The 21,843-nt window shown below is 41.2% G+C and overlaps 1 protein-coding gene across 1 annotated transcript in view; it reads right to left on the bottom strand.

Moving 5' to 3' along the window:
* The window catches only part of si:ch211-186j3.6 (neural-cadherin), a 357,101-nt gene that overhangs the window by 126,043 nt on the left and 209,215 nt on the right, over positions 1-21,843 (bottom strand). Inside the window, 6 exon segments of the mRNA XM_063881691.1 lie at positions 1,194-1,423; positions 11,501-11,685; positions 16,700-16,793; positions 18,147-18,477; positions 19,143-19,586; positions 20,589-20,780. Coding sequence (XP_063737761.1) covers positions 1,194-1,423; positions 11,501-11,685; positions 16,700-16,793; positions 18,147-18,477; positions 19,143-19,586; positions 20,589-20,780 — 1,476 coding nt within the window.

Raw genomic sequence — 21,843 nt, 5'->3', positions numbered from 1 at the left:
TCTATTTGACCTAACTCGCAGGTCTTTGGACTCTCCACAGGTCTGATATTTGAACATCTACCAGATGAGTCCGCTTTGCTTTGATTGAATCAATAACCATAGGCATAGGTGCCAAGCTCACAACACTGCACTTATAAGACATGTCCATCATAAATAAAAGCCTGCTTTAGAGAACAGTTAGGGGACAAAGTTGATACTGTATGTTTTGATGCCAAAGAGTTGTCTTTGCTCTGTAATGAGACACGATGTAGATGGAAATGGCTTAAACCCATGCATTTCACAGATGGCCATGATCCTAACTTGGCTGTGGCATTTTGTTTTCCTGCCATGCATAACTCCGAGCAGAGTGATGGAAAGTAAATAAGGGAAGTGGTCAGGACAAATAAGCATCAGTTTGTCGAAAAATACATACTTCTGATGTTCCTTCTTGTTTTATGCCTGTTAAAACTTGCAATGGAGAGATGTTTTCAGGCAACAGCAATCAAAGAAGAAAGCCGGGCACAACACTGTCAAGTAAACACTGTCATGAAAGCAGGTGAGATAGGTTTCCTACTTTAGGTTGTATTACATAAAAAGATACTTTGGTATTCATCTAGACATATATAGACCTGTTAAAGCACAAGCATACTCAAACATATGAAATCAGTTACTAAGCATGCTTTCCTGAAAAATAGACTGTAATTGGAACAACAGAAAGTTCTTTGAGCTCTTAGACGAAAGCTTCTGTTCACAGTGTTTACGGATGAAGTGTGTTGTTCTAAAATGAGTTTCTTATCTAGGGTGAGTCCAAGATGTTTAACACACTGCTCTGTCTTAACTGTTTTATTACTGATGCAGTTTGTGTACTTTGGTGCGTGTAGTACTTTGACTGACACATTTGATTTGTTGGAATTGAACGCAGGCTTCAGCCAAAACATTGCCAGAGGCAAGACTGCTGCCTGCAACTCAAATATGCCATATGGGATTTCTCTGTGGACTTATCCAGTGCCTTTGTGGTGCACTTGCTCAGTGGTGTGCAGCTGGTTGGATTATGTTATGGAGATTGTGTTTGTGTCATTCAAGAGAATGTGCTGCCAATCGATCAAGTCCTGGAATGGGAAGACATTCACCAAGAAATCACCTAACAAAATAACCAGATAGTAGAAACCTTTAGTGTCGATATGGATAAAAGGCAAAACAATAAAAAGACTTACCTTTTGTTTGTGGGCGGTTAGATAACCATGGATTTTCTCTTGCTGGAGGAAGGAGGTACCACCATGCACGGCAAAGCGAACATCCAGCATTTGCACCTTCACATCCATTAGGCTAAATATGTTGACATCCTCAGGTGGAACGTAGAGCATCTTAGACAGGAAGTCCACCAGCAGCTCATAGCGGCTCCGCTGCTTCCCTCTTAATTCAATGAACTCCTTTGCTGTGATGTCTGAGAAACACACACACACACACACACACACACACACACACACACACACACACACACACACACACACACACACACACACACACACACACACACACACACACACACACACACACAATTGGAATTTCAGACTGTATAGAAGTGGTCTCATTATTTCCACCCCCGCTCAAGGATAAATCCAATTATTTCCAAACTGTGGCCAAGTGCTGAACTTAAAAACAGTCCATAACACTGGAGACTGCAGCTGGGATGATACATTATTGAAAATGGCTCACTTGATCTGTCAAAACCTTTTGTTTGGTGATTTGTGTCTGTGTTGTATCCCTGTGTATGTGTGTGTGTGTGCTTGCAGGATTTCAATACCAAACTGTGCCAGTTACTCTTAACAATTTGTGGTTCAATTTCGGATGATACTTCACAACAGGCTCTGGAGGAGGAATCAAATTTGGCCTCTTTTTAAGATTATGAACATGCCTGATGTGTCATGGTTAATGGTTAATATAGGTCCAAGGAACATCAGAACCCTCCTTAACTACTTCCAGACATGGGGAGCACAATGATATTTTCAGACTTGTTTGATGGTTGTGAAAACCTGGATTTGAGCAGACAAGAGTTGAACAGCAGTAGATACAGCAACAAAAATGAAAATCACCCTTTTTTCGCTGAAATCAATTCCATTTTAGGGAACTGGTTCTTAAGGTACTTAAGAACCAGTTTGCTTTTCCACTGACCAGAACCCGAGAGCAGCCACGTCATGGCAGCACTGTGACGCCAGCGTGAATATCCCTTACAATAACAACAATAAACAAATTGGAGCAGTTGGCATGTTGTACAATTACAAAGCGAGATTGAATTGCAAGAAGGATTTCTCTAACTGTATACTCTTCTCTAGCTCTCTGTGCTGGGGGAGCAGATTACTAGTGATCGAGTTGAACCAATTCTCAGAGCTGAGAGCCAATGCAAAAATTGGGTTTGCAATCAAGCATCAACACTGAACTGGCCCTAAACCCATCTTGGTCGAAAAAGGGTAAAAGAGAAAGCCCCTGAAAGGGCAATGGCAAAGCTCAAAGAGTTTATTGGTTTATGAATGAGGTCCTGGGTAAACATTTTGGTATCAAGTTTAACCAAGTTGAGCTTATAGATCCCTGTAGGTGTTGCCATTGGTTTTCAGTTTTAAGCCTTCCCTTAACTCTAGCATGAGCCAGGCTCCTGAGAGGTAATATTTTCTTATAATCCCTCGCCCAACAGCGTCTGTATCCTTTTTTTCGCACTGATAGGCCATTAACGCCTCATCAGTCTCCATCTCTTTAGCACTTTGTACCGACTGTGCTGCTGTGACAACATTTCCATAAGGCAAGGACATCAATGGATACACAGCCCACACAAACCATACTCAGCAAGATAGCTTATCTAACAGCTTGAACCAACAACACGCTGGTAAACTCTTAACAGTGTAAGAAACGTTATTTTCATATGCTATATACATTTAGAAAAAAAGCTCACTTCAACCCAACAGAGTGATAAAGAAATGAGTCCTCAAACTAGAAAAGGAACATGTTACCAATTCCGTCTTTAATTCATTGTTTTTTTGATTGTGTTTTTGGTTTCTTGTCTAAAATAAGGTCCGTGGTTAACACAAGCTTAATAAATGTTAATGTTTTGGTCTACAACATAACATACATTCATTTATATTCCACTGGTGAATGTCTGAAGCTTCTGTCATAAAAACAGCAGTTGCTAACAAGGGACTATAATATAAGACTGCTAACTGTCATCACTCCGAACAATAGCCACCGTTAGCTTAGCGATATGGCCTTAACTAAGCTTTCGTATTCTGCCACTTACATTTTCAAATCAAAAATCATAAAAGACCTGTTATGTGTGGATATTTTCCTGCTGAACGAAAACCTTGTGAAATCCTACTGCTTTTTCTCAAGGGAGCTCTTGAGATGTTCACTTCCGGCAGCGCCAACAAACATATGTCATCACTGCATCACTCTACAGTCGATGCTAAAGCAAAAGTATGGTAGCACATGGATTAAAAAACTAAGTACTATTATGGAAAATTAGTTGGATCCATTTTGCCAAGTAAAAACAAAACAAAAAACGCAACCTGCAGCCCAACATAAAAGGTGTGAGACTATTTTCTCATAAAAAAAAATCAATAAATAACCTGTAAATCTCCCTCAGCATTTATGTATGTCTCTCCATCCTCGCATCATCTGTTCAGTTTAACAGCAACTTTATTGGGCAAGTGGAATAAATATAAATACAAAATGAAATCAAAAATGATGGTGCAAAATATTACATTATCATAATCTGTCAAGTTAAAAAAATACTATTAGTCCATTTCAGTATTTATTTTTGTTGCTCGAACCCTCTATCCTGGAGGGGTCAACACTTAGCATACCATTTACATCAACCTGTACAAATACCATAATTAAGAAATGTTTTGCTTTACATGATATTATGTATACACATATGTAATTATTTTCCCTTTCATTTCTAATATTTCACACAAGACAGGAAGAACACTATAGGTTTTTCTACTATCCTGAGTGTGATAATAAGTGCATGTGATGGAATATTGGCGTGGAAATTCATTTCTATGTCCCAGCCATTGTCTCCATGCACTTATCAGCCATTATGCAAATACATCTATTGGGCTGTCAGAGCAAAGCACCGACATTACTCTGAGGTATTCCTAGTGTTAAGGCAAATGAGGTCCCCCCCTTATGTGATCTTAATATAAGAAATCAAAGGGCAAAGGGCAACATGCTTATTCTTTGTAAAAAATACAAATCTAATGTAATATGAAGCTTCAGCAGTCTGTTACCAAATCAAGTGGGTTTAAGTCATGTATGAATGAAATTCCCTCTTTATGAATATGTGGAATTGTGTGCTAAAATAGGCACCAATAAGAGTCATCTTACATCAAAATAAGAATATTAAGGGATCTTTCTTGCAAATATAATATTTTTTTTAAATAGTGTTTTGTTATGTATTATTTAGATAACATAAAAATTAAAATATAAAGTTCCATTATTTCATAATTCCCTAAAATAAATCCATCCATCCATCCATCATCCATCCATCCTCCATCCATCCATCCATCCATCCATCCATCCATCCATCCATCCATCCATCCATCCATCCATCCATCCATCCATCCATCCATCCATCCATTCTCCCGCTTATCCGTCAGGGTCGCAGAGGTAACAGCTCCAGCAGAGAGCCCCAAACTTCCCTTTCCCTGGCCACATCAGCCAGCTCTGAATGGGGGATTCCAAGGCGCTCCCAGGCCAGCGAAGAGATATAATCCCTCCACCTGGTCCTAGGTCTACCCCTCGGTCTCTTCCCAGCTGGACGTGCCTGGAACACCTCCCTAGGGAAGTGCCCAGGTGGCATCCTCACTAGGGGCCCCAACCACCTTAACTGGCTCCTTTCAACGCGAAGGAGCAGCGGTTCTACTCCGAGTTCCTCCCGGATGACTGAACTTCTCACCTTATCCCAAAGGGAGATGCCAGCCACCCTGCGGAGAAATCCCATTTTGGCCGCTTGTATCCGCAATCTCATTCTTTTTGTCATGACCCATCCTTCATGACCATAAGTGAGGGTGGGAACGGAGATGGCCCGGTACACAGGGAGCTTTGCCTTCTGGCTCAGCTCTCTTTTCGTCACAACGGTGCGTTAAAGCGACTGCAGTACCGCTCCCGCTGCTCCGATTCTCCGGCACATCTCACAATCCATTGTTCCCTCACTCGAGAACAAAACCCCGAGTTACATGAACTCCTTCACTTGGGGCCTCATTCCCTACCTGGAGTGGACAGTCCTTCTGTTTCCTGCTGAGAACCATGGCCTCAGATTTCGAGGTGCTGATCCTCATCCCAGCCGCTTCACACTCAGCCGCGAACCGATCCAGTGAGTGATAAAGGTCACAGACCGATGAAGCCATTTGGACCACATCATCTGCAAAAAGCAGTGGTGCAATCCTTAGCCCACCGAACTGAAGACCCCCTCCCCCACGACTACGCCTCAAAATCCTGTCCATGAATATCACAAACAAGATTGGTGACAAAGCGCAGCCCTGGTGGAGGCCAACCCTCATCGGAAATGTATCCAACGTACTACCGAGGACCCGGACACAGCTCTCGCTTTGGGAGTACAGAAATTGGATGGCCCTGAGTAGAGACCCCCTTACCCCATACTCCCGCAGCACCCCCCACAGTATCTCCCTGGGAACCCGGTAATACGCCTTCTCCAAACCCACAAAGCACATGTAGACCGGATGAGCGTACTCTCACCCCCCCTCCAGGATCCTTGCGAGAGTAAAAAGCTGGTCCGTCGTTCCATGACCAGGACGAAATCCGCATTGTTCTTCCTCAATCTGAGGTTTGACAATCGGTCGGACCCTCCTTTCCAGCACCTTAGAGTAAACTTTCCCGGGGAGGCTGAGTAATGTGATGCCTCTGTAATTTGCACACACCTTCTGATCCCCCTTTTTAAAAAGAGGAACCACCACCACGGTCTGCCACTCCTTCGGCACTGTTTCCGACTTCCATGCAATGTTGATGAGACGTGTCAACCATGACAGTCCCTCAACACCCAGAGCCTTCAGCATTTCTGGGCGGATCTCATCCAACCCCGCGGCTTTGCCACTGTGGAGCTGTTTGACTACATCAGTGACTTCCCCCCGTGAGATTGGAGTTGATCCCCATTCATACTCCAGCTCCGCCTTTAACATAGAGGGCAGAGTTGTCGGGTTCAGGAGCTCAGTGTTCCTTCCACCGCCCTAACACACTATCAGTTGAGGTCAACAGCGTCCCATCCTTACTGTACACAGCTTGGATGGTTTCCTGCTTCCCCCTCCTGAGGTGTCGGACGGATTTCCAGAACAACTTTGGTGCAAACCGAAAGTCCTTCTCCATGGCTTCTCCGAACTTCCCCCACACCCGCTGCTTTGCCTCGGTCACGGCTGAACTGCTGCCCTTCGGACCTGTCGATATCTTGCAACTGCGTCAGGAGTACCCAGGGATAACATATCCCGGAAGGCCTCCTTCTTCAGTCGGACGGCTTCCCTGACCACCGGTGTCCACCAGGAGGTTCGAGGGTTACCGCCCCTTGAGGCACCTAAGACCTTGAGACCACAGCTCCCCGCCACAGCTTCAGCAATAGAGGCTTTGAACACCGCCCACTCTGGTTCAATGTCCCCATCCTCCACAGGGATGCCTGAAAAGCTCCGCTGGAGGTGTGACTTGAAGGCCTCCTGGACCTGGGATTCCTCCAGACGTTCCCAGTTCACCCGCACTACACATTTGGGCTTACCAGGTCTGTCCATAGGCTTCCCCTGCCACTCAACCTAACTCACCACCAGATGGTGATCAGTTGACAACTCCGCCCCTCTCTTCACCCAAGTGTCCAAAACATGCGGCCTCAGGTCCGATGATACGATAACAAAATCGATCATGGACCTTCTGCCTAGGGTGCTCTGGTACCACGTACACTTATGAGCATCCTTATGTTCGAACATGGTGTTTGTTATGGCCAATCCATGACTAGCACAGAAGTCCAGTAATAAACCACCACTCCGGTTCAGATCAGGGGGGCCGTTCCTCCCAATCACGCCCCAGTGTCTCCATCATTGCCAACGTGTGCGCTGAAGTCTCCCAGCACGACTAAGGAGTACCCTTTTGGGAGCCCCATACAGGACTTCTTTCAGGGTCTCCAAGAAGGCCGAATACTCTGAATTGCGACCCTCTCGTCCACTGAGGTAAACTCCAAAAAAGCGGCACTCAACCGGGGGCTTGCGTATCCCCACACCCGCTCGGCCTCTCACACCTTGGGCAACTCCGGAGAATAATAGAGTCCAACCCCTATCAAGAAGTAACGTTCCAGAGCCGACGCTGTGCGTACAGGTGAGCCCCACCAGATCCAACTGGTAACGCTCCACCTCCTGCACAAGTTCCGGTTCCTTCCCACCCAGAGAGGTGACGTTCCACGTTACCAAAGCTAGCTTCTGTCACCTGAGTCTGGTCCGTCGAGACCCTCTGCTTTCACTGCCACCCTTCTGGCAGCGCACCCGACCCCATCGCTGTTTCCCGTAGGTGGTGTATTATTATTGGTAATATTAATTCATACATATTTTAAATTAGGAAGTAATCTTTTCTATACACTAGAACCAGATATTTAGAGAACATACAGTCTCGCCTATGGCCGTTATATCTTCGGAAAGGTTGTTTGTTATGGTTATCAGCAGGACTATAGAAAATGTATAACCCAAAGAAAATCCATAATCTAAGGTAACTAAAGTAAATCATGAATTATATTGCAAACTTGAGAAAACAATCTAAGATCAAGCAAAGAAACATTTACGTTTCATCAGAGTGCCAACTACATTGTTCTGCAAACAATTATGCTAATCCACATTGTGTTAATACCTGTGTTGTCGTTATTGTGATACAAAGTGAAAAAAAGGTTTGGTACAAGAACATCAATAAACCCCTCTGAGAACGTCTGAGAGGATTCAATACCTATTTTCACAGTAACACATTGTCTTTTCTTTAAAACATTTCATTTAAGATATTGACTGATTACCTTTCAGGTTCACATATCTATCAGAAGTAGATTTTTTAAAGTAAAATAGTAGTACAATTTTAAAAGCCTTCAAAACTCTATAACAAAGCTTGACTTGGTCTAAAGCGTAACACTAAGAAAACAATGACCATTATAGTATTTTTCTTTTGCGTTGTCTGTGCGAAATCCCGAGCCTACAGGCGGGAGTCCGTTTGTGCACCACCACCTCCACTCCATTGAAACCTCTGGGAAGGAGAAGGCAGATGTGAGTTGTGAGGTTGGATCAAAGCCAGGTGCAAAGGCTGCCACTCTGTGTTACGAGTTACTACCCAGCCCCCATCCCTCCTGACTGTCTCTCTGTCTGCCCGTGTCCTTGTTTCTCCCGCAGGACTGAATGATGGGAGCTGACATTAGCCTCGATCCCTCTCGCTGTATCCGCTGAGCCCATTCTGAGCCCCATGTCTTGTCTCTTAATGCTTAGGCTCTGTATGCTTCTCCACACTCACAGACCTAATACCCCCGCCCCCAACCCTCTGTATGTTTCTGTTCTTTCATTGACTCTCCATGAGAACCACTGAGTCTCAAAATGTTGATTATGAAGACATTTTTGTGACAAAGGGCAGTTTCTGGTAGCCCTTGGAGTGAGTGCTTAAGTTAAAGGGGCCCTATTATGCTTTTGGTGGGTTTCCCTCTCCTGTAGTCTGTTCTATAGGTTTTTGTGTATGTAAATGGTCTAAAAAGGCTAAAATCCCAAAGTTCCCTCCAGAGGGAGTTTCTCTCCGACACACCCTGCCCGAAATGCTTCCATCAGATAAGATAAGATATGCTTTATTGACCCCAAAGTGGGATTTGGAAGTGGAACAGAACTAAAGGTAAATATATATAGAAGATGACCGTAAAAAATCAAATCTGTGGACTATCAAACTGTCAAATTAAAAACATGAAGGGCCAAATTACAGCTATAACATTTTTAAAAGTTGTTGTACGTATTATTTACTTATTTATTTAAGTGTGCAAGGAATAGTATATTAAACTACATAAAAATATAAAATGCACAGTGTGTTGAACGCCGCAACATAGTGACATCACTACTATTGGATAGTGCTCCAACACTTAGTATGTAGGGTGAACAGAGAGAGAAAGAGAGAGAGAGACAGAGAGAGAGCTTTAATCTCGGCAAGGCAGACTTAACTAGTGCCATCTTTGTGTATGCTCATTGCCATCCACATTTGTTCTTGAAATGGGATTTACAATGTCAGGGAGGGTGTAAGTAATGCTATAAGTAGAATATTTTCATAATCCTCGAGACTCAGAATCAATGAGACTGTTTACTCCAAAGCTCCACATGGAAAAATGTAATCCTGGAAATGGTTTCTGTAAAAAAAAATCCTCCGCAAACACAAACATGCACACCTCCAGGTGATCTCAGTCATTAATCCTTAATATTGCATTTTGCTTTGAAACCTGAAAGAGAACATGTTTTTTCATTTGTTGTGTGCTTATTCCTGAACCGCAGGTTTAAAGTTGTTTTGCTCTTTCAATTTCTGTAGAACCAGGGTACATTAAACCACAAACATCCATCAGTTACAAGTTGTTGACAAACCTAACCTTGTTTTTTTTAATTAAATGCACTGAAAATAGTTCCTTTCGCTAAAAATTTGAAAGCAATTTCTTTCATTTTCATTTCCGTATTTTCATCATAAAACACACAATTTGCTCGTCTACAATTCTGCAATGCCTTGCCTTCCACAAATATTGGAACCTGGGTGACAGCTGTTCTCCACAATATTGTCTCTGGGTTTGGTGCACATTCATTTACCTCTGCCCCGTCTCCAGAAGCAAATCCTTTTATCTACTTATATGAGGCTTGACTTTACCTTCCTCCCTTTCCTTTTCCTTCCCTCCCTTCCATTCGTCTTTGGAGTACCCACCCTCCCGCCCCTCTGCTTCTATTTCAATATCTCTGAAATCATGCAAATCGTTCAACCATGTCCCATTTCTCTAAAGCAAATTTAATTCTGAGCAGACAGCCGATGCGCTGTACATCAGGTAATGATGAATGCAACATGTGAGGAGAAGGTGCTGCCTGAGCAAAACCTCTCTACTAATTATTTTGCCAATATAATTAATGGAAACAGGCTTTTCTGTGTGTGCACCTACGACAGCTGAGATACCAGGAGGCGGGGATTAATAATGGGTGTAATCTTTTGCAAAGGGACACTCTTTAACGGAGAGTGTGGCAGTTCTGTGAAACACTGCAAACAACCAGAGCAAACAGTAATCAGTGCTCATTAATTTTCTATGACTGGAGACAAGAAGGCAAATAACATTCTCCACTCCCTTGTCAGCAGTACTAAGCTGAGCACAGTTTTATTTTTAAATTGGTTTTGCTTTAGGTCCTACATGGTGCTGTAATAGCAAAAAAAAAGGTCAAACATTTGAAATGAATGTATTGCTATACAAAGGAGCAGCAGACCAAAAAGTAGACATCCAAACTTTTAATTATAAGTCAAGGACATAATTGTGCCTATTTATCACGATTTACAGAGTCAGTATTTATTGGGAGAAACGTCTGTCTCGGAGTAAGTTATTCTGTAGGTTCAGGTTTAAATGAATTGCAATTGATAGTATTCAGATATGATTTCTACAGACATTGAGGTTAACTTTATTGGCTTGGCCCTGACAAAACCTGATCTGCTGAATATTATAAATATGTAAGAACATTTGTCATATAAAATAATTGCAGAGGTTGTTTGTGATCTCAATCCAGTTAAAGTCTGCCATGTGTTCACCTATTAAGTAAGAATTCCACATTAAATTACCATATATTTTTAAACACAGAGGTAATGTATATTAGTGCTGTGCAATTCAGCTTGTTATTTCTCGTTGTATGATTTGTTTGTCTGATTTTTTTTCTTCCTCTCTTCTGCTAGAGAGCATATCATCATGGAATAAAGGCCTCAAATGGAAGTTTATAATATTGTAGAATTATAAATTAGCAAATTCACATCTCTCTACACAGCATGTAGACTTATTTGCACCAGCACCGGAGCAAGAGGTTTTTGTAAATATATAGAATCATGATCAGACCTAGATATAATATAATATTTATGATATTTAATATAATTTCAAAGTCACATGAAGTCCCCTGGTTATAGTATCATGTGCAAATAGCGTTATTGCACTTTGTTTGGACTTGACGTTATTTGACTAGTTTTTCTGGAAGTTTCAACCACATCTAAAAATCTTTCACCACATTCACTAAGGTCAAGTTTCGGATTCCTAAGCTACCTTTATTACAACTGACAATGGAACTTAAGCCACATGATCGCCTGGAGCCGTCGAGTGGTGCCTAACACTAACACTAACACTAACACTTCGCAGCTGTGGGGAACACTGTACAAGACAACCTAAGTTAACTCTAACTCTAACCCTGACCCTAAACCACATAACCTTTCTGACCAGAAATAGACACAGGTGTGTGTGTCTCTGCAGAGTCAATCTTACCTGCCAGGCGGAGAGACGCAGAGTTGTAGATGGCCTCGTCTCGCAGCTCCCTCACATACACAGTGATGGTAGAGACGGCATCTTGCCAAACTCCATCCGACACACGGACCTGGAACTCGTAGACGCCAGGCGGGGCGTTCTCCTTGATGATCAGGAAGCCTGTTCGCTTGTTCAGGATGAAGTAACTGAGGGAAAGAGGAAACATAAACACCCACACCAGTATGAGAAAAACATTTACATTTTCGAATTTGCATGTTTAATGGACTCTTCTGTTCTTTGCGACCCTTCAAAGCTCTTTTACGTATACAAGCATGCATTCATACATTCCCACACCATTGGCTAGAGCAATTTGGAGTTAAGTATCTTGCCCAAGACACATTGATATGTTGACTGGAGCTGCAACTTTCTTTTACCATCTACATTCTGAGCCAAAGTAGCACTAAATCATTAGCAACCACATGGGTCAACCTGCAGAAAATGGGCCTTGTACATGATCAGACAGCCAATATGGTGAGCCAAATTGCTATCCCCTTTAAGCTTTGACTAAAATGGCCACCTTTCACACTTTCTTTAAGAAGTATTTACTAATAACAAGCCCCACTGAAGTGCACAGGGACGACTGAGGTCACTGAAGTTGCCACCACATGCGCCTGGCTACTGCAGATCCCCTGAGGACCGGATAACAATGCAAGAGCGTCCAACACTGGCTGCTGTGTTTGTAACATGTAATTTCACCACAGGCGAACACTGCTGCTATCAGCCTGAGTTATTTTCTAATGGCTTGGAGCCTGACAGGGTCAAGTTACTGAATCTGTAGGACTGACCGCTGGCGTGGTACTGATTAGTCATTAAGCTATTACAGACATGTCAGTGAGACTGCAGAGACCAGTAATTTCTGTGATTTGCCCATCAAAGGTCGACATGGTAACTAGATAAGTGGAATGAAATGCTCAGTATGACTACGTGCTTATTGTCTAAGCTCCAGAGTCAAACAGACTTTATTATATGGGAGGCTCCCCATGGGTTGGTGTCACAGCACAGATTGCATCCCTTCTACCCATTCATATTGAAAAGAAATGGAACAGTAAATACACGGACGGCTAACATAACTTGAAGGCCGGCAACAGACATGTTACGTGTTTTTTAACTCTCAGACTCAGCTGTTTGGTCCAATTTTGAGTGTTCTTGCACCACTGTTAGTAAGTAGTTCATTCTGTGATTTGATACAAAAGATGACTGTATGTCTAAAGTGTAGTGACCCATTAGTAGCGATAAAATGTTGAAGATCCCTCAAAATATTGTCCAGAAGTCGTGTCCCATTCGACATTGATCTGTATTCGATCTTACACACTTTATTTCTCACAAGTTTCTTGATCAAAGTACAGGAGATCCTGGTAAAAATATTACGTTTAAAAGATAAAATTATTGATATGCTAAGATTAAAATGTAATCCTGGAGATTCAGACTGTTAAAGTTGATTTAATGCACTAAATAAAATACATATCACTATGTTGGAGTTGTTTGAACTATATAAACATTGTACTGGTTAAGTTTGGGATATCTCTATTCGTCATTGAAGGTATGAATTTCTCACAATTTTCCAACTTATTTATTTTGCCTGCAGACATTATGTGCCTCCAAACTCAGTCCCTTCTTGCGAAATAACTCTCAACACAAATCAACGATCAACCAACATTTCTATAAAAATGCAATTCATCGATTTTTGTGAACTGGTTGCAATTTCTGTATGGTGTGGACTCATTTAAACATGAAGATGAATCTTACATTTAGGAAAATAATTTGACTGTCCAAAACAATTGTTATAATAAAGATATGAATCATAGAGCAAAGGAGAACACATATCTCAGTTAGCTTATAGTCTCTACACCATTCTCGTTCTATGGGTCTTGAAAACCTGTTGCAACTGTCCAGGATGAAGACATATCGAAACAAAAAACACTTTCATCACCGTCAGCCATGTGTTCCGATTTATGTTGCGTTAGAGTCGTTACTTTGTTTTCTGCTGTAAACCGATTGCCCCCTGGGACCATAATAGAAAGTGAGCAGAGACGATGCATTAGCGAGAGAAAGGCAAGGGTAGAATGAAATTGACTCTTAGGCACCGAGACATACGAGGAAGCAATTTCACTTGGTCCTTGTCTCCATGCTCCCCTTGTACAGTAAATGAGCTCATTCAAGTTTAATTATAGAGCCGATCCAAGGAACAGCCTTGGCAAATCAAATAATAAACCCCTTGTAGAGACAAGAGCCGCATTAAGTCATTGTGCGTCATATGCTCTAGAGGGTAGATTACATCTAAGTAGAACACTTAATTTCAGGTTTCAGTAAAAGAATATTTCTTTAATATAACTAGTAAAACCTTCCCATTTGGCACTTACCAGTTTGCTGAAGCCTCCTTCTACTTACATTAGTAGCCACTTCTATTCCAGTCAAAGCAGGACATTTGCTATTAAACTGTTGAACAAGATGCATTGGATAGTCTTACATGACACGTAGACTAAACCATAGGCATATCCTTTTTTATATAGCTTTTCTTAGATTCTTCCACCTTATCTACATATTTATTTATCACTTGGAAAGGAACTTGAAGTCATTGGCTTTGCTCCAAGGATTTGCTTTTACTAACTGTCCCAAAAGTCCACACTTGGCTGGGGAAAAGGACATTAAGTTACACTGCTCCATTTGCTTGAAATCAGTTTTTTTTTTTACAGATTTAAAGTGCTTCTTAATGACTTTGAAGCAGGCACATCTATGTGTAGATTCTTGGTTGGATTTCAGATGGTGACGATGATATGATCTCTTTTCTTGTTGTTGATTTGTTGTCTGAACCTGTGCTAGGACTATGGTGGCCGACAGGTGCCACCGAGCTACAAGGGCGCTAAACATCTCCATTAGGAGAAACGTGCTGCCTTTTCAGAAACAAAGCAAATATATAAAAAAAAAACGTGCCAAAAGACATGCAAATGAAGAAACATTTTCCAAAACTTGACAAAACATGCACAGCTTTTATTTAAAACACTACATAAACAAAACGCTGCAACTAAAAAAACGCTGCAAGAAGCTCAAAGCACAACGGAGCGGGCTTGGTACTAATTTGTCTTTGGGATATTTCAGACATGTCAGTGAGACTTGCAGAGGCCTTTCAATGATTTGCCTATCAAATGTCGGCCTGGTAACTGGATAAGTGGAATGAAATGCTCAGAATGACTGCGTGATGGTTGTCCAAGCTCCAGAGTCACAGACTTTATTAAAATTTAAGGCTCCCAAGTGGTGTCTTCCCACGGGTCCGTGTCACACCAGGGATTGCCTCCCTCTACCAATTTATTATTGAAAATAAATGACAAAGTAAACATGAGGATGGCTAACAAAAGATAAAGGCCGGCTTATGAAGTTGGCACAACTGTGTTTTAATATTCATCGTTCTTAAGCTGCAACGCCTTTCTCCCACTCAAAATGTTATAGGCCTCTGTATTATGTTTTCAGGATGTCCATTATAAAAGAGATTTAAAATATAAATGACACCTCTCCTGGTTCAATAAAATATGATGTGCTACATCAAAATCCTAATAACAATAATACAACCCAGTAGAAACCACTACAAAGCAGCCTTTTCCAATACTGTATATTTTAAAAGTACACAAATTGTGTTGTTTTTAATGCAACACAGTGAATATAGATATGTGACAAAAATGAAGAGACCATTCCCAATCTCTACCTGTATGGGAGCCATTCCATTCCAGTGTATGTTCCAACACAGAGAAATGTTGTTAGTAGTTTAGAGAATAAAACCAAATAATAATTTTACTCAAACACATACCTATAAAAAGTAAAACCAGAGAAACTACTAATTTTGCAGTGGTCTCTTAAGTTTTTTCAGAGCTGTTTATAAAGTATAAGCTATGATATGTGCAGTTTTGTAAAAACCCAGTACAGCTGTGCAAGGAACCTATGTCTAAAATTCAAACATATGAAGACTGTTATAGAATGTTAATCCCTCATATGAAACCCAATCCTCTATACGAGCTGAGCTTTTACTTCAAGAGAGAAGGGAGAGACGTTTTCAGTACAGCTAAGTTTGTAAGATGACGAAGAAGGTGTTATGAGGTGATGGAGCGTAACCGTATGGAATTTGTAGCCCCTGTGTGTGAGTGTGCAAGTGTGTTAAAGTGAAATATGTATCTGCTCATCTATAGCAGGTAACAGGACACGTTAGCAAAAAGGGATAAACAAGGAAAAATTAGAAAATCGACCTGAGCAGGAACATTGGACCGGATGGTAATGGAGGAAAAGGGTGATAAAAACATGGTAAATAATTGAAGACTCCACAGATGTATTAGGCTGATTTAATAAGGGAGTTGCAGCTTAATCAATACATCAGGGAAGCTGCTCTGTAGTTGATTGCTGACCACATTGCAAACAAGTAATAAGGACTATGCTTTAAAAAACACGTTTTTAGAAGTTGTAGCCAGCAATAAATCAGTGAACAGCAGTACAATGCAGTGGTTCTGCAAAGTATAAGGGCTTCTTTAGTACATACCTCTCAAGAATTGATTGAAAACAAAACAAAAAAACATCTGGCCTTCTTCTTCCTGAGAGATATTTCACTCAGGGGTGTTGCATTATTTAAAGTCTAAATCAATCACGACAAAAATCACATAATGTAGACACAGCGGGCGGCGAGATTAGCTGGATTTAAAATGGCTCAGGGCTTGAATGCAACGTGTGACACTGTGATCTCCATAAGGTTTGCTTTACAGAGTGTAGATGGTGATGCTTGACTGAGACAGCAGCGCATACAGCTGCAGCTGCCAGTAGATCCCATAAACTGTAATATATTTTGGTTTCAGGGATTTGTCTTTTCACCTTTTCTTTGGCCTACTACAGAGATACACTCATCAGCACTAGGTGAGTTGCGGATGCAGGTTTGAATCTGGCTTGCGGTCCTTTTATGTGTCATCCACACTATCTGATTTTTAAAAAAAATGGTTTGTAAATAAAATAATTTCAACAAAACACTTTTTTTTTTCATATTTAAATGTTTATTGGCCAATCAATGATTCAGGCCAAAACAATTGTTAGCATTAACAAATCTTGCACTTTGCAGCTATTTTTCTTCCCTGTCGCATAGGGTTGTTATGTGAGAAAGCCGAATGGTTAATGAAGCGTCCTATTACTTACCTTGGCAGATGTCCTTCAAACACATATGTCTTATTGTCCCAGTCATCAGGGTCAGGGGAGTAGACCTTTCCAAGCACAGTTGTTGGCATACGACCTGATAAAAGACAACAAACCAATATTAGGTGACCATTAACGCTGTGCATATACATTTGTATAGCACATATACTATAATATATGTATACTGGCTTTCCAGTTATTCAGTGACATTTCGAGGGTAGGATTAGGTGTTGATTATCAGCCTCTTCATGTCCATGCATTTAAGTCTGTGCTGCGTGGGTTATACCTATAATACCTGTATTAGAATAAGCTTTGAAAAACATGCCAATACACATATCCCACACACGGGAAACAATGAAGAAAATGTATTAATACGTTTATCATAAAAACGCCTGAACGTACATATCTCAGGCTACTTTCAAATTCACCATGTAGCAGAAGGAAATGCATAACAGACAACACTAATACTAGGTAGAATAATGTAGAAATGTAACACAACTCCAGCAATTTTATTTCAAAATGAGACCGTACGGTGAGCAGAAGGCAAAATATAGCCATCTCTTTTGACTTTGTAAAGCTATAAGTCGCTTCTGGGAAATATATACTGTGGGAAAGAGAGAAAAGTCAATTATGTTTGGTATTTCTCTAAATATAAAGCCACAAATACTACTACTTTGAAAAACACCAGATAAGATCACCAAGAATGATTCATTTAATATTCAATATATTAACAAGAGTCGCAGTAACCAAATAAAGGACTTTGAGTGAAAAATGATAACCTCATAAACTATAAATGGAAGGATCTTGTAAATAAAATATATATTTGAAAAATGGACAAGGTATACAAAAGAAAACATTATTAATGAGCCTCCAAGTTGTTGTTGACATTCTCCATATTGTGAAAATCAATGATTTATCCATTATCTGTTAATTAAATACATTTGTGTGTCTTTTTTTCTGATTCGTTGATTGTTATTTTATGTATTGTAGTCACAGGTTTTTTGAGATACAAATAGACTGTAGTCTGAGAGCAGATACTGTGGTTGAGTGTATATCCTTAAACTTGAAGGCAATAAGCTCAAGACGAATAATCATTAAAGTCATGATTAAATGAACGTGAACTGGAGCAGTGGCTTGCCTTTGTGACCCTTGGAATAGCACCATGGGAGTCATTCTGACTAACAACCGATCATGCGGACAAAGATAATGTGGTGACAGTGGGTGGTTGAGGCAGAGGTGAAACGCACAATAAAAATGATGTGTGCCTGTGTGCGTTAATTACTGAGCTCTGATTAGGAATGAATCGGCTGGCAGTATCACATTCACCCACAGAGACTGAAAAATACCTCAAAGCTAAATAATTTGATTCAGACCAGTTAGACAAATGTAGCTAAGTCAATTCTCCTCGTGTTCTGAGCGGTATATCCTGAAGTTGGAGATGACATCTCACCTCTGTGACTATTGATGAAAATCTTCTTCTCCCCCGCCACATGTGGGTGATCATTTTGGTCACCGATAGTCACGGTTAGGGTGCTGGTCACTGTTTTGGCAGGATGGCCGCTGTCACTCATGATGATAGGGATGAGGAACTCTTTCTGGCGTTCGCGGTCAAATGTCCTCAGAGCTGTTAGAGTCGCGGTGCCATTTAGGTTGTCCTGGAGATAGAGATCATTGCTATGGCGATACTCAGGGGAGACTGTGAAGTGGAAGGGCGGACCGTTCTCTGGAGAGTCCCGGTCCACAGCTCGCAGGAGGGTCGATGTTTGGTTCATCCTTACTACCTAAACAAGAAGGAAGAGCGTGAGGGATTTTGGGTTGCAAAATTGTGTTCAAAGTTGAAACACAATAGTAATTGGTGAATCTAGACATTCAGCAGTCTTGATAGCAGACCGTTGCTATGGACGGTCGGAACAAGTGACTATGTGCAGTGAAAGCAATACATCAGCTGTGGCAGAAAAACACATTTGTTTTCCTTTGTTGTAAAACACCACAGAATACCTGAATATTAATTTCTTATATTTTTGGAGAGCTGGAAACTTTAAATTCATGATTGCTAGAGAACAAAGCAAATAACAAAATAAATAGAATAAGAATAGAGCGAAGGAGAAGAAAAAATGTTGAAGACACACAGCTGGAAGACAGAATATTTAGTAGACAAGTAGTGCCATAGGAAACAAAGGGGAACAGACGGACAGTTACGGGTCAGAACAGTTACGTTGCTGTCGCCACAGTTCCAGTCAGTGGTGTGCAGTTGAATGATGATAGGATTGCTTTAGCTAAGCTAAAGCAATCCTATCATTCTTAGTTCACCATGCCTGTGTTCCATTGGCTGTATTGCTGCCATTTGCTGCATGTTATCCTGAACAATTCTTCTTCTAGCTCCCTTTTACCAAAGCAAAGGGTTGTATTAGCATGTTAACTTGACATCAAACCCAGTCAAACCTACCTGTGGTCCTGCCACGTTCTCGAACACTACTGGGGAGTATGCCACCTCAAACTCCGGACCGTTGTCGTTCACATCCAACAGTGGCAGCTGGACAGTGGCACTACCTGTTAGAGGTGGAACACCATGATCTGTTGCCATGACAACCAAGGCATGCTGTGCTATCTTCTCCCGATCCAGAGGCCGGGCCACAGAGAGGACACCGGACTGGTCAATGGTGAAGAGCCCTTCAGGATCGGAGTCCTCTGTTAGGCTGTAGGTGATGTCGCGGTTCTGTCCTGAATCAGAGTCGCTGGCCACCAAACGGGCTACACTGGTCCCCACGCTGATATCCTCAGGGAGGGGGGCCAGTGACAGGAGGTGTGGAATGAAGACGGGAGCATGGTCATTGTAGTCCTCTACCTCCACCACACAGTGCAGCAGGCTGGAAAAGTCCAGGTCTTCAACCTGAAACAGAAACCTCATACAGTCTCAAGAACTCAAACAAAGTACAAGTACCCCGAAATTAAACTGAAGTACATTTACTCAAATATTGTACTAAATTACAACTTCACTTTACTGTGCTTGAGGTTTTTCCAATTTTGTTTATGGAAGAAAATGGAAGAAGTTCTGTTATTTTTCTATACGAGATATGTCCTTATCTGAATCAAAGGTCTGTGGACAGAGGGTGTCTTATTCTTTTAATTATTGCAATCAAATAACGTATAATATTGTATCATATCATCTTATATTTGTTAGGTGGTAGTACTTTTACTTTTGCTGCTAGTATATTTAGATGCAAATACTTTTTGTAAGTTTCAACACGGTAGTATTACTTAATCGAAAATAATAATAATTTGAAGTATTTTGTCCAACCTTTGCATTCTAAAGCAGTATAAGCAAGATTGATATGTAACTGTGTTCTGCAGATGATTCCTGGTACCTTCCCAACAGCTACCTCTCACTACCTCAAATATGAGAAGTTGTCTCGGGAAGCTTTAAAGTTCTTGTCTGTAGCTGACATGTGACAACTTCTGTGACTGACTTTATAGTTCTCTTCACCTAGACAGTCCTAAGTCTTGGCTTTTGACAGAGGCACTGACAGGGTGATTTGAGGGTTTTCGAATATTGAACGAAAACAATTAATGAGGTGAATGCTTGTGAATTTCCCAAAACATTTCTTTTCATCAGTTACCACAATTGCTCAAACTTTTCCAGGAACATACCGCATGTGAAAGTACCCTATCATTAGATTCCAATTACAATCCATTTCATATTCTGCTACCACAGCACTGTCATCATCTGGCTTTTGCCTGTCTTCACTCAGACTCAATTTCTCTATATCCCCTTCACACATGCTGCGCAGCCTTCACTGAAGGTTCCTCCCACAAAAGTGAAGTTAAACTTTTTGATTCACAGCCTGAATTAAAGTAACCTTCAAAGGTTTTTTTAGGAACAGCTGCGACATACCTTCAGTGTGAGGTTGAACCTTTGCTCGCTATGTCGTTCATAGTCGAGGCGTTTCTTCAGCCTTAGGGTGCCGCGCTGCTCCTGCTTGTGACTGACCATGTAGAACTTCTGCTCTTGGTCTCCGGCCACAACACTGAAGGTCAGCAGGGCGTTTTCTCCAGTGTCTCTGTCCTCTGCAGCAATCTCTAGGACCTTAGAAAAAGCAAAAACATCATGCAAATAATTGGGAATTATCAGGATTAATTGCTTCTTGATACATAAATGACAAAAATAAATCTAAAAAGGAATTCAACATGCAAATACATGCAGTGAGGGAGAACCCTTCAATGTGTATTCAGATTTGTGAAGATAGCAAAACTCTGCGTTATTTTATAATGCAAGTTTCCCTTTGCTAGTCAAATGATTGAATATACTTGCAACAGCTCTTCTATGTTAAATAGGTCCAAGCAGTAACAATGATTTTTCTTTCTTTATTGTAACCCCCTGAAAAGTTGTGTTTTTGAGCTTGGGATGCCTGTCTCTGCCTGTTTGGCACTGATTTTCAATGAAACTTGGTGGAAGGTTGTAGCAAGGAAAAAAAAAAACTTTCAATTTTGGAACGACCCAAATCTCAGTGCGGAATACAATTGTTAGATAGGCAATTCAAGAGAGTCGGAATAATTGGAAACATTAGTCAGTTAAAAAAATCCTGTAAAGGCCCTTCAATTAGTAACAACAACACAGGAACTGATAGAATAGATAGAGATAGAATCGGAGGATGAAACCCTCTTTATTAGTCACATACATGCACACAGCAGAGCACACACACTGAAATTAGTCCTCTGCATTTAACCCATCCTAGTGCTAGGAGCAGTGGGCAGCAATTGTGCAGCGCCCGGGGAGCAATGGGGAGAGGGGATTGGAGGGGTCCGGTGCCTTGCTCAAGGGCACCACAGCAGGGCCTAGGAGGTGAACTGGGACCTCTCCAAGTAGCAGTCCACTTTCCATATTTCAAGTCTGTTCGGGGCCTTGAACCGGCGACCCTACGATTAATTTCAACATGTTCTTAAAACGCTCTGATCAATAAAATACAACAAGTCTAAAACTTGTTAGTAAAACCCCTGTTGTTTTCACATAACACGTTTAACCACAGGAATGAACCAAAGTGAGAAGAATGACTTCCGTATTTGGAAAATGAGACCATTCAAAGAGCATGAGGATTCACCATTGGCCTTGGTAAAGGTCTTTACTCTGTCAGTTTAGTTTATTTACTTAA

Source organism: Eleginops maclovinus, chromosome 4 (genome assembly GCF_036324505.1).
Source record: "Eleginops maclovinus isolate JMC-PN-2008 ecotype Puerto Natales chromosome 4, JC_Emac_rtc_rv5, whole genome shotgun sequence".
Taxonomy (NCBI): Eukaryota; Metazoa; Chordata; class Actinopteri; order Perciformes; family Eleginopidae; genus Eleginops; species Eleginops maclovinus.
The sequence above is the reverse complement of the archived record's forward strand: the minus strand, read 5'-3'. Positions and strand labels throughout refer to the sequence as shown.